The sequence below is a fragment of the Pygocentrus nattereri genome, chromosome 5 (genome assembly GCF_015220715.1).
Source record: "Pygocentrus nattereri isolate fPygNat1 chromosome 5, fPygNat1.pri, whole genome shotgun sequence".
Taxonomy (NCBI): Eukaryota; Metazoa; Chordata; class Actinopteri; order Characiformes; family Serrasalmidae; genus Pygocentrus; species Pygocentrus nattereri.
The window spans coordinates 46,923,376-46,936,951 of record NC_051215.1 but is presented as its reverse complement, the minus strand read 5'-3'; the positions used below and the strand labels follow the sequence as shown (position 1 = coordinate 46,936,951).

Here is a 13,576-nt window from a genome sequence, read left to right as displayed (position 1 = left end):
AGCTTGTGGCTATGGAATTGAAGTGCATACAATAGGACTACACCAAAACACTGCCACTGGACATAGCCACACTCATTTTCCAAGTATGTAAATAACATGTGGATAAACATCAGTTTATTTATTTATTTATTTAGAGTACAGAAAGTTATAAAAATAATTATTTTGATTCATTCGTCAACATAAAACTGTGGGGCAAATGGCAGTGTCCAGAGTATTAAATGGCAGTGTATTCATTTACCTCCAATGTATGCACTGATGGGGTTCAGCTGCAGAAAAATGCTACCCCTCTCTGGCAAAGGATGTTTACGGCCTTCAAGGCCACCTTTGTGATGCACCATAGTTGCTGAGAGAGACTTTGCCTTGCAGCTGAGGACTCTTTCCTCTCTATATCATGGTCAAGGTCAAGAGGCTTTATTGTCATTCCATCTATGTACAAGTACACAGTGGAGAGAAATTACGTTCCTCCAGGAACATCACGGGGCAACAAGGAACAAAAGTACAAAGTGGGAACGTGCAGACATGGTGTGCAAACAAAAAATGAAGCTAGAAACAATAAATACGATAAATTAAACAGACATTAGACACAGTAAACAGACAGGACAGTGCAGCACCGACACAGCACTCATTCTCAGTTGTGTGTGTGTTGTTTTATTCATTGTCAATTATGTATTTTGTTGTTTTCGATTGTAAAGCATCCTTGAACATGAAAAAGGAGCTATATGAATAAAAGTGATGATGATGATGATGATGATGATGATGATGATGATGATGATGCAGATTGCACTATTATTATCACATACTGTTGCTGTATGGCAACAATTATTTTTATAATTTTACATAAAATCCATACCATCTAAACTGGTTTTAGTTCAATTAAAATACATTTCTAATTAAAAAGAAACTATAACTACAATATAAAATGACTTTTATATTGCATTTAAGCAAAATAAAAGAAAGTCTTTGTTGTCATATGGCAACACCAGCAGCAAAGGCTTAAGGAAATAAATTTAAATTATTCATTTAAAAAAAAATATTCAACTTTTGTTAAAAAAAAACCAGGCAAAGCAGCAAAACAAGCAATTGAGATGGCCTAAAATGAGGGTTTTCACAATGAAAATGGGGATGTGTACAAGCTCTTACATACAGTCAGGTAAAGTTTGAGCTTTAATCACCCACAGACCAGCTGTAGATACCTAAATGTCAGATCATTCACACAACACATACACCTGCTAGAAGACCATAGAAACACATGTAGTGAATTAAACAAAAATTCCTCACTGATAAACAAATATTGATATCGTGCATCGCAATTCATGAATAGGAAAACACGTGTCTGCACTTCCTAAATTTTACACTGAAACACATAATAACAGCAGTAAGATTGCTTGAAATACATGAAACCAGTAAGGGGCGCATGTCACCCGTAATGACTGAAGGACAAATACATGCTGTAGTGCATTCATTTAACCACCAGGTGGGAGTCTAAACCCAAACCTGCAGCTCAGGGGCCACAAATGCTGCCTTGTAGACGGTAGACAAGGATACAAAAAAGCAAACCTTAAAACAGTCTGTAACTCATTGATAATCATGAACATCCCACCACACACACACACACACACACACACACACACACACACACACACAGTTTTAACCCAGGCCAAACCAAACTCAACCCAAACGTCTCATTTAGATTTACAGTGTGCGCTGAGAGCAAGTCATGGCATGAGGGCATGAGAAAGTCAGCCTGATAGTTTCCATATTCTGAAAAATTAAAGGGAAACTCCTCTGATCATTTAAAATGCTCATGTAGTTCAATCTTTGAGATGCAAACAAAGTCATTTGGCGTGGTTTGATGTGACATAGAGCGTTGAAAATAGAGACATCCAAAATGACCAGTGAACATACATGTGTCTTCTAAGTTTAGATGCAATGTTTAGATGCAATGTTGGTAGTAAATAAAAGCAAAACAAATGAACAAACAAAAACACAGCAACATCAACAAAAAAAATTCTTAGTGAATTATTTTGCCTCATGACACCCCACATGTACCTCTATGCCATGAATGTCTTTTAAAAAACAGGTTTTAGGACAAAACCTTTTTTTTTTCTTTTTTTTTAATTATTATCATAAATCATATTTATACTTGTTTAATGCAAATTTCTGTGAGGATGGTACATTTCGAATAAAGCACTTTTGAATTTAAAAAATAAACTAATAATAAACCTAAATCCTTCCACTTTAAAAGAAATGAAAAAGATCTTTAAAAAAAATGTAAAATATACAAAAAAACACTGCCTCATTAAACACACCCGATTCAGCTCATCAGCTAATTAGCAAGAAGGCCTTTATAAACTAAATTCACAGCTAGAAGAGGGTAAACGCTGATCTCTGCACCACTTTGGCCTTGAAGGTCCCAGTTTGACATGCCTGCTATAAGTGATGATTGTGTATATATTGAGCTGATTTTTTATCTCAATTAACACTTTAAATGAATCGTAATATTGTTGTTGTTTTTTTCTATCTTTTTTTTTCTTGTTGTGTTGCAACTAATTTGGTAGAAAAGATCTGTATCTGCAAATCTCCGTCAGCAGCTTTGTTCACAACAACTGTCACACCCACACACTCGCACACACTCACCCTCTCCCACGGTCACTGTGTAATCCATGCTGACGCGAAGCTTGCACTTCTTTAGCACAGGTTTTTATCATCAGTCCAATAATCTCCACTTTAACATTACACGTCGGTCACCAGGGGTTAATCCCGAAAGCACCCATACGCAGTTACCCACCCCCCCTCACATACATACTGACACTATATGCATTAACATGCATGCACATGATTGAAAGCAATATTACATAAATAATGTGTCAGTCTGGTATACTGCATCTGGCATATTGCATTGCATTGAGCAGTGGATCTATGAGAAAATGTTGTGGCCCACCTGACTGATGTTTAAACCTGCTCAGTGAATGGGGCAATGGTTAGAAGAATCTGGCGCCTATCCGACTAACTGTAAAATTTAGAGCATTTCATGTTGTTACTAATGCCTCATGTACATTTGTGCTTATATGTGTTAGTCTGTGTGTATGTGTGTGTAATTCTCTGGGATTTGGGTCGTCCTCTATGCACGGGTGGTCTGTTAGTGGATTAGGGCCAACACCAAATGAGTGAAGGGAGAGAGGAAAATAGAGAGGCAGAAGCAAAAGGTATAAACTGGAAGGTGAGAGAGACAGGGAGAGAGAGAGAGAGAGAGAGAGAGAGAGAGAGAGAGAGAGAAAAGAGAGAGAGAGAGAGTGAGGGAGAGAGAGAGAGAAAAGAGAGAGAGAGAGAAAAGAGAGAGAGAGAGAGAGAGAGAGAGGGAGAGAAAAGAGAGAGAGAGAAAAGAGAGAGAGAGAGAGAGAGAGAGAGAGAGAAAAGTGTGAGAGAGAGAGAGAGTAAAGAGAGAGAAGAGAGCGAGAGAGAGAGAGAGAAAAGAGAGTGAGAGAGAGAAAGAGAGAGAGAGATAAAGAAAGAGAGAAAGAGGAGAGAAAAGAGAGAGAGAGAAAGAAGAGAGAGAGAGAAGAGAGGAGGAGAGAAAAGAGAGCGAGAAGAGAGAGAGGGAGAGAAAAGAGAGAGAGAAAATAGAGAGAGAAAAGAGAGTGAGAGAGAGAAAGAGAGAGAGAGAGAAAGAGGGAGAGAAAAGAGAGACAGAGAAAGAGAGAGAGAGAAAAGAGAGAGAGAAAAGAGAGAGAGAAAAGAGAGTGAGAGAGAGAAAGAGAGAGAGAGAGAGAGAGAAAGAGGGAGAGAAGAGAGAGAGAGAGAGAGAGAAAGAGGGAGAGAAAAGACAGCAAGAGAGAGAAGAGAGAGAGGGAGAGAAAAGAGAGAGAAGAGAGAGAGAGAGGGAGAGAAAAGAGAGAGAGAAAACAGAGAGAGAGAAAGAGAGAGAGAGAGAGAGAGAGAGAAAGAGGGAGAGAAAAGAGAGAGAGAGAGAAAAGAGAGAGAGAAAAGAGAGTGAGAGAGAGAAAGAGAGAGAGAGATAAAGAGGGAGAGAAAAGAGCGAGAGAGAGAAGAGATAGAGAGAGAGAGAGAGAGAGATAAAGAGGGAGAGAAAAGAGCGAGAGAGAGAGAGAGAGAGAGAGAGAGAGAGAGAGAAAGAGAAGAGAGAAGAGAGATGACTGTGTCTAACAAACAAGCCCTCTATCTCACGTTCTCAGTGTCAGCCACAGACCTCGTGCTTTAGCTGTAATCAGATGGGTCATTCTTTCCTGTACATCTGTTCTGTACCGTGAGCTTGTGAAACCGTCTTGTTATCTGCAGTAATCTGTCTATAGGTCTTTCAGTACATTCACAAGACTGAAGAGCACCACACAAATTACAGAAGCTGTAATTTATACATGGAATGCAAACACCTTTCCACAGTCATTGCAAAGTAAATTAGATCAAAACCAAATGTGACGTTCTGAGTGATAGATCCACACACCCAGGGAAAAGAACAGGCCAGAATGAGACTCTAAGACAACATTCATATTCATTTTAAGGGTTATTATATGTCTTTAAAAGTATACTTATATCTCTTGTTGATACAGGTGTTCAGTTGTGTAATCTCCATTGAAAAACACTGTTATTAGATTGGGACATTCTAGAGCAACCACAGATGAACTTAAGGTCAATGTGCCCAATAGATGGATTTAAAGTCCCCCAGCATTGAGCTGTGAAGCAGGGAAACTGCACTCTCGGGTTCGGTGGCGCACGGTGTTATGCTGTTTATTATTGTAAAATAGACGCACAGATTCACATTCAAGGAAAGGTCACTGTTTAGCTTGCTTAATCCACAGAACAGCAAGGTCGACCTATTTTTGGTATTCTTAACTAACTACAGATGCAGTACTGGTCTGCCTCAGGGGGGGGCGCTACAGCAAACTGGCTCACCTAGTGAGTCCTTTATAGCCTACAAACTCTAACAAGGATAGATTCCAGAAGCCAGGATATCTCTGAAAAAATGACAACATGCCATAGTGTATTTGAAAACTTGCCTCATTTCTTAAGTGATTGGTGGAAATTTTTTCCTCATTTTTAAAACCAAAGAAAAAAGACCAGACATGTAAGGTCTCGTCTGTGGATGACCATGTTACAAAACCGGAAAAGAGGAGCTGTTAGACCAAACTTGTCTTGATATTAAGGCTAACATCAGTGCCGGTAAGGCAAGTCAGTTAGCAATCAGCCAGCGCCTAACCAACATGGGACCCCCTGAATACCACGGGGTATTTTGCAAATTGAGGTGGGGTGCTGTTTGTGATCTAGAACTCATCATCCTTCATCAGTACCTGATCTCACTGATATTCTTGTGGCTGAATACAGTCAAATCATCACAGCAATGTTCAAACATCTAGTGTAAAGCCTCCTCAGAAGAGCAGAGGCTGTTAATGCAGCATTGGGACGGGGGGGGGGGGGGGGGCTCTAACTCCTAATTTATACCCCTGATTTCAGAAGGAGAGCTGGGATCAGCAGGGGCAAGTTTTCACTTTCTGAGCTTTCAGCTGGGACCATTTCTATACTTTCTGAACCCTCCCAGTATGAGCTGAAAGAGAAACCAACACGAACAATGAGATTCAGTGTGACCAACAGTTAATACGATCACAGTTTGAAGCATGTTGACATTGTGACTAGATGAATGAGCATTCCTTTAATCTGCTTGTAGGAAACGAACCCCATTAACACCGCGTCTATAACCTTAACCCGGGCTGAAGCAAGCTTACATGCTCACAGTGATTTGGAAGTTGTTGAGGTTCAGTTTTGTAGAATTCCTGGGAGAGAACTGGTTTCTAATGGGATCGTTTTACCTCTGAGTCGTTAATCTCACCCAGATAATCCTCCGCTGCTTCTCAATCAATCTCTGCCTCTCCTCTTTCGCTCATCCCTCATTCATTTCTATCCTTCCGCCCTCTCTTTTTCTCAGTGTTTCGTTGTCTCCATCTGCAGCGCTGATTTAGTAATGTTTCAAAAAACAGTGAACGACTCACATTCGTTGCTCAAATGAACGCATTTCCTGGGCTCACTGAAATTGATGCTGGATACTCTATGGCAGGGATATTTAGTTATGTTCCAGGAAGGCTGGTGTCCAGTACAGATGAGCTGAATCAAGTGTTTAAGCAGGTAAATCCAGTGCCAGAACCAAATACCTCGGCTCTGTGGTCACTAAAGCTGTGTGAAATACTGTGCCATATACTTATTATTATTATACCTATTATCACTCACGCACTGAAAAGCGCACACCAAGAGAAATTGCATAAGAGATTACAGCATACAGTGCTGTGCAACAGGCAGAGACCACCCTTCTGCTCATCAATTTCCCGTCAAAATGACCATTTTTTTATTATTTATAATCTTTATCATTATTGGCAAACTGCCAAAACATATATTTAACAGAGAATTACACAGAAACATCAATAACTAAACATTAAACTTTTATTATAGCTTCCATTCTTTTCAGTAGACTTACTGTCAGCTGTTCAAAGATATCTGTAAGGATGTTTTTCCACACCTTTGAAGTTCAGTTCTAGAAGCTGCTCTGCATATCACCCCTATGAATCTTTGATTTATCATGCTACTTTCCTGATAACATCTTCAGTTCTTTGTGAAAGCTTGCATATGAACACGGTTGTGGCCTGGCCGAGACGTGACAGGAAAATGACACTACCAGACAGTCATCTATCAACACCTTCCTGGGACTGAGTAGAGAAGTTGAAAAATGCTGCAAGATAAATCAACACATCATTACAAGCATTCACATGTGCTAAATGGCCAAAAGTAGGTGGACAATCTCTAATTATTAAGTCCAGGTGTTTTAGCCACACTTATTGCTAACAGGTGTACAAAGTCAACCACATAGCCATGCAGTCTTCATATATTGTCAGAAGAAAAGCACTGGGAAGGTACGTGTTTGTTCATCAAGGTACAAGCAATGTAAATGTACCATCAAAGGTAATTTGTTACTGTACTTACTGTAGGTTTTTCGTATCTGTAGTTTACTGAAGTATTTTCATTTTGGGCGACATTTTACTTTCACTCCACTACATTTCAAAGTCAAATATCTGACTTTTTACTCCGCTACATTTTGCGAAATCTGTCGTTCCTTTTGGTTAATGTGTGTATAAAAACGTAACATGTCAAAACAAAAGGAGTGTGAAGCAAAAAGACACCAATCAGGGCACAGCGTGCACTTTGTTTTGAGCTTGTTTTGACCTGTTGGACATACCTACCCAATGCACACAGTTCAGGGAGTGTCTGTTCAACATAAATGATGGAACTAACCTAATTTTGTGTAAATAGGCTAGAATATAAAAATATTCAGCTGTGAATGACGTGTCTTTTTTCTGAATGTATACACTTCATTTTATAGTAAATTTGTTTTTGCTAGTTTATGTTTATGAAGGGGGCAGTCGTGGGCTGGAGGTTAGGGAACTGGCCCTGTGACCAGAAGGTTGTCGATCTGCAGTGCTGACAGTCCATGACTGAGGTATCCTTGAGCAAGACACCAAACCCCCAATTGCTCCCCTGGTGCCGTGCGTAGGACTGCCCACCGCTCCAGGCAAGTGTGCTCACTGCCCCCTAGTGTGTGTGTATGTGGTGTTTTACATCACGGATGGGTTAAATGCGGAGGTGGAATTTCCCCGTTTGTGGGATTTAAAAAATATCACTTAACTTAATGAACAGAGACCTTCAGATCAATATAGGAGCAGAAAACTAATTTGTTAACCTGCTTTTAAAACAAGTTTTTTGTAATATTTTACCTTGGGTATCTCTACTTTAACTCAAGTACATTTGTGTACTTCGTCCACCACTGTACCTTACTGACCACAGTGTTCCAAACTGCCTCTGGAAGCAACATGAGTGCAATAACTGTGCGTTGGGATCTTCAATAAATGTGGTTCCATGGCCTAGCAGGCACACACAAACCTAAAGCCACTGTCACTCTGAATTCAAGTGAATGGTGGTACTGACATGATGTGATTTGGGAGGGAATGTATAGCTTGAATTTTGCAACTGTAAGTGAAAAGCAAAGTTGTGTTGACAGAAGTAAGTTCCTCCATTCAGAATTTTTCAGAAAGAAGATGCCACAGCTTGCCCTCTTGTTTCCTAGGTTTGCAGTTTAAAGTTCACCTAAATTTAACGCTACCGGAAGTGAATTGCTCTTTTCTCATCCTGTTTCATTCAAGTGTATTGGCTTTATCACCAGGCAGATTTTTCTTTCGTTCGGTGTGAAGGCCTTTTCCTTTCTAGCATGACTGTGCCACAATGCACAAAATAAGGTCCATAAGACATGGTTGGACCAGTTTGGTGTGGAGGAACCAAACTATGGAAATGTGGCCTGCTCAGAGCCCTGACCTCAACCCCACTGAGCACTTTTTGGATAAACTGGAACATCAATTGCGAGCCAGACCTTGTCGTCTGTGTCACAACTCCCTTCAGTTCTGTGGTCTCTTTGGACTCCATCTCCCAGATCACATGACTTCTGCCTTACTCTCATGCTCCAATCAGCGCTCTAGCTCTCCAGAATACTGATCATGTCCACCTGCAGTTCACTGATTAGTTTAGTATAAAGCCCGGGCTTGTAGGACAGGCTCTTTGTGAGGTATTACTTATGTCTATGGAGCTTCTGAGCAGTCATTTCTGTTTTGTTATTCTGGTTCTGACTTTTTGCCTGACCCTTTTTTGGATTGTTTGCCTGTATGTTTGTGTTTTTTGGCCTTTTTGGATCTGACCTATGCTTGTTTATTTACTTCGATTTTGGATTGTGTTTTCATCAGTGAAGCCTCTCGTTCTACTTTTACCTGCAAGCCCCTGCCTCATCACAGTCTAACATCGGTGCCTGACTTGCGTAAATGCTCTTTTGATTGAATGTGAACAAATTCCCTCACACACATACAAAAACCTTCTCAGAAGAGTGAAGGTTGTAACATCTGCAAACATTAGCAACTCTATATTAATTGCCCATGATGTGTAAAGGCAAGGTGTGTTGGTCAGGTGTCCATTATGTATTTGCAGTGGTTTGTACACATGAGTTTCCAAATGTTTGGATACATTTCGATAGGCATGGACCTAAAAATGTAAAAATTGTGAAGTCTAATTGTTTTTAAAACTATACAGTTGATACCGTAATATTCAGCTAGTTTTGCTTTATATGTAAAATGAATTATAATAATAAAAAAATAATAAATCAGGAGGGCTTATCCTGTCCCTCCAGTCACTCAGCTTAATGAAAAAAGCACATACTGTATTCTAGACATCACAATGCGTTGATTGCACTTCAGGATTGCGATTGTGCAAAGCTGGATATCACGAAGAGACACTGACAGGGCCTATAATTACGGATTCGAATACCACAGCCAGCCTTCTACGCTATTTCCTCAGTGTGAGAGTGTTTGATTACATTCATAACACTGTCAGCCTGCTCTGGGTGTGATTAATGCTGTCTGTAATCATGAAAGGTTAGAGCCTCTGAGGACAACAAAATCATTTGTGCACTTAAGCCCAGACACACAAACCCACGCATGTGCCCACACACACTTGTCCACTCTCCAGTGCAGAAGGATGAGACCAAACAGCCAAATAATATGAAAATAAAATGAAGCTGCTGGTTGCAATAAAGAAACGAAACATTATGGTGAAAGAAACCTTGAAGAATAAAAGGCATCATTGTTCATTCTTGCATGCCGAACTGTTTGGTTTTGTAAGTCACAACATAAGAATTTGCTGAGCAAACAGTTTAAGTTGCGCTTGCAATGTGGAACCGCCAATGCTTTGGCCTCCACCTAAAACAAGATTACAATACAATAGTAAAGTTATTGTACACTGAAGCTCCAGGGGATTTCTGCAGCAGCTACGTGTGCATTTCAGCCTGCTATTTTGTACCATTATGAAGGTAATGAGTCATTACTGTCTTCTTGCAGGAGTTGTTTTCTTTCCCTCGTTTGACCCATTTGTGGCTTGGATTTTGAATGACTGTGTGAGTGTTTGTTTGTGTGGGTGCATGTGTATGTATTCACTACTTAATCTTCATTAGCAGCTCACCCTCAGCATGTGAGCACACTGCAGCCTTGACAGTGGGTGAAGTCTCGGGTTCTAGTTGATAATATCACCTGGATCCTCTACAACACTGAGCTGCTAGAAACGCTGATGTATTTTTAAACTTTACATTCTATTGATGCTTTTCTATGCAGTTTAACACAGGGTAAAATGTAACATGGATTTTTTTACGGTATTGAACAGGTTTGGGTGCTTTTGGTTATCTTCTTGTATTTCCACAGCAACAATATCTGCAAATTTTGACAGCATGGACATTTTCTTTTCTCATTATGCACCATTAAAGCCATTTTTTGTACTGTAAAATTTTCTTTTTTGCTTTTTTCATGTTTTTAGTTTATTGAATTATGTATATGAGTAACAGAATTTAAGCATATGTTATTTTAATCAAGCTGTTGGTGGCTGTAATACACAATATATTGTCAAAAGTATTTGCTCGTCTGCCTTCACACGCATATGAAATTGAATGAGATCCCATTTTTAATCCATAGGGTTTAATATGATGTCGAGCCACCCTTCTGGGAAGGCTTTCCACAAGGTTTAAACTTGTGTTTATGGGAATTTTTGACCGTTCTACCAGAAGTGCATTTGTGAGGTCAGACACTGGTGTTGGACGAGAAGGCCTGGCTCACAGTCTCCACTCTGATTCATCCCAAAGGTGTTCTATCGGGTTGAGGTCAGAACTCTGCAGGCCAGTCAAGTTCTTTTACACCAAACTGGCTCATCCATGTCTTTATAGACCCGCTTTGTGCACTGGTATGCAGTCATGTTGGAACAGGAAGGGGCCGTCCCCAAACTGTTCCCACAAAGTTGGGAGCATGAAATTGTCCTAAATCTCTTGGTGCTGAAGCATTAAGAGTTCTGTAAATAAGGGGCCGAGCCCAACTCCTGAAAAACAACCCCACACTATGATCCCCCCTCCACCAAACTTTACACTTGGCACAATGCAATCAGACAAGTACCGTTCTTCTGGCAACCACCAAACCCAGACTCGTCCATCGGATTGTCAGACGGAGAAGCGTGATTGGTCACTCCAGAGAACACATCTTCACTGCTCTAGAGTCCAGTGGTGGCGCTTTACACCACTGCGTTCGACGCTTTGCATGAAGCTCTCTATGCGCTGCTCTTGAGCTAATCTGAAGGCCACATGAAGTTTGGAGGTCTGTAGCAATTGACTCTGCAGAAAGTTGGCGATCTGTCCGCACTATGTGCCTCAGCATCTGTTAACCCTGCGCTATCATTTTACATGGCCTACATCTTCACAACTGAAAACGAAGCACATTCTAAAAGAATCACTCTAGACTAAGACAACGCATCAGAGTTTATGTTAGTGATGTGTACCATAGCATACCGTGAGTTTTCAAAAAGGCATTTGACACCCTGATAATGATATGAGGAGGTCCTTCAGGTACAATTTAGGCCTGAATCCCAGCTATGACTTGTGTCGTACGTATAAAAATGTCTGGTTCTGGTTTACAGGGAAGAATAACATACTCTCACTCTTTACCACTGCAAAATCAAAGGAGAACTGCAGGTTTTATGTGCGTACAAGAACATACGTGAAGCCTTTACACTTCCAGAGTGATGTGTTTGAAATGCAGCAGGAGGGAGGCCTGCTAGCTTTGGTCAGATTAGGTGAAAATGGGCAAACATGCATAGAAAATTATAAGCACAGTTCACCACAGCACAGCCCAAACCAAGTTCACTGACAGAGTCATTTTACTGATACCTGACTAAATAATACAAATCTAATGCCATCATGGGCTGAAGTCGGTTAGAAACATGCTGAACTTGGATTCTGTATTTTTACATTGGTAAATAAAATAAATAATAAAATAAAAGTGCAGCATTAAATGACAAAACTCAAATGTCAACATTGTTCTCACAAGAACAAAATGTAACACGAATGTCTTTCAGTTGACTTACTTTTGGTATAATTGTGTTGAAGTAATATCGTTGCGTGCTCACAGACGTGTGCCTGTTAATTTTTTTTAAATTTTTCGGCAGCATGTATTCATAGGGCTTTACTTTAATGGGTATTGTTCTGAATGCAGGGTTATTAATTTCCTTTATGGACAATAAATTTGATCTAATTCAACAAAAATGAAATGCATCACTTCGTTCAGCAGATGAGAGAGAAAAATGCTGTTTTCATTCCTACCTGTCCAAAAACAGATGCCACCATGGGTCTGAGTTTTCTGCGCACCCTTTCACCCTCCCCTGAATCTTCTTCTGTCTCAGTGGGCTGTCTTAGACTAAGGGTCTTCTCTTTGGGGGGACGTTTAAAGCTCCCACCAGAAGAGGTGCTCCATCTCCTCAGCTTCTCAATCTTCTTTTTGATTGATCCCTACATGAAGATTGAGATGAAATAAGAGAAAATATGTTTTACAAAAACCTCATGCAATGATAGTCTGAAGATGATGGTCATACAGGTCATACAGGTAGGCATCCATGCACTCAAACCCAGTTTTAAGTTCATTTATATTCCGTTATAAATGGAAAAGAGGCCTGCCTGAACAAAGGGTTTTAAGGATAAAGACTTAAGTCTTAGTCAAATGGGAAAAAAGGCACATTTTACTTACTTGTGTTAATAAATGCATTAAGACACATTCTCTTTTTATCCAGTAAGAGCACAATCACTCATGAACTACCTGTCATTATAACTTGTTTATGCTGTGGTTACAACCGCATTAGAGAGATTACATAATTTCAATGCATATTTAATCTGATAGTAAATTTTAGATGCTATATTACTCTGGAAAAACTCTTTATTGGTATTGCAATCCATATATCAGCATTTTTTATTTCAGTTGTTCAGAAACAACACAGGAACCTGAGATACGTAGGGCATCAACACACCTTCAGTTCCTTCCTTTCTGGATGAGTAACCACAGTGTTGCTCCAGAATCACAGATTGCTTCATAATCTGAAGTCTAAATCTAAAGCTACAGGTAGAATAAACTTTTTAATTTAACAAATAAAAACAATCTAATATTAAAAACTGCAGAGGCAGGCATACAGAATAAAAGGGCGCTCACCTTTTTCACAATCTTATCCTGTGGGACCTCGATCGTGTCCATGCTGCCTGCTTCCATTGAGATTACTGACATGGGCATTAATATCTCTCTGTCCACCCTGCTGCAGTCCTGTTATCTCTATCCTCTCCTTTTATCTCTCTCTCTCTCTCTCTCTCTCTCTCTATCTATCTCTCTCTTTCACATTCTGCCTCAGAAAATAGCTCCCGAAAGCATCTGTATCTCCTGGATCACTTGCCCCTCCTCTTTCTCTTTTCATCAGTCATTCGCTTTATCTCTCACTCATTCACTCTGTATCTATCCTCCCTCCCACTCTCTTTATCCTCTCTGTCTCTCCCTCTCTCTCTTTCTCATTCACTCTTTCTTCTCTCAGTGGATCAGCATTCCTTAATTCCTTAATTAATTTTATTCAGGGGGGTGTTCCAGGAAATTCTGCACAAAAACGCTGCTTTCCTTAAAAAAAGATATTTTCATTTATT

At 40.0% G+C, this 13,576-nt stretch overlaps 1 protein-coding gene across 1 annotated transcript in view; it reads right to left on the bottom strand.

The window, feature by feature from the left end:
• Positions 1-13,177, bottom strand: part of cabp2a (calcium binding protein 2a) — a 33,138-nt gene extending 19,961 nt beyond the window's left edge. Inside the window, exons 1-2 of the mRNA XM_017710156.2 lie at positions 13,101-13,177; positions 12,224-12,409 (exon numbers count right to left, since the gene is read on the bottom strand). Coding sequence (XP_017565645.1) covers positions 12,224-12,409; positions 13,101-13,172 — 258 coding nt within the window. The 5' untranslated portion in view covers positions 13,173-13,177. The remainder of the gene's footprint in view (positions 1-12,223; positions 12,410-13,100) is intronic.
• Positions 13,178-13,576: the final 399 nt, after the last annotated feature.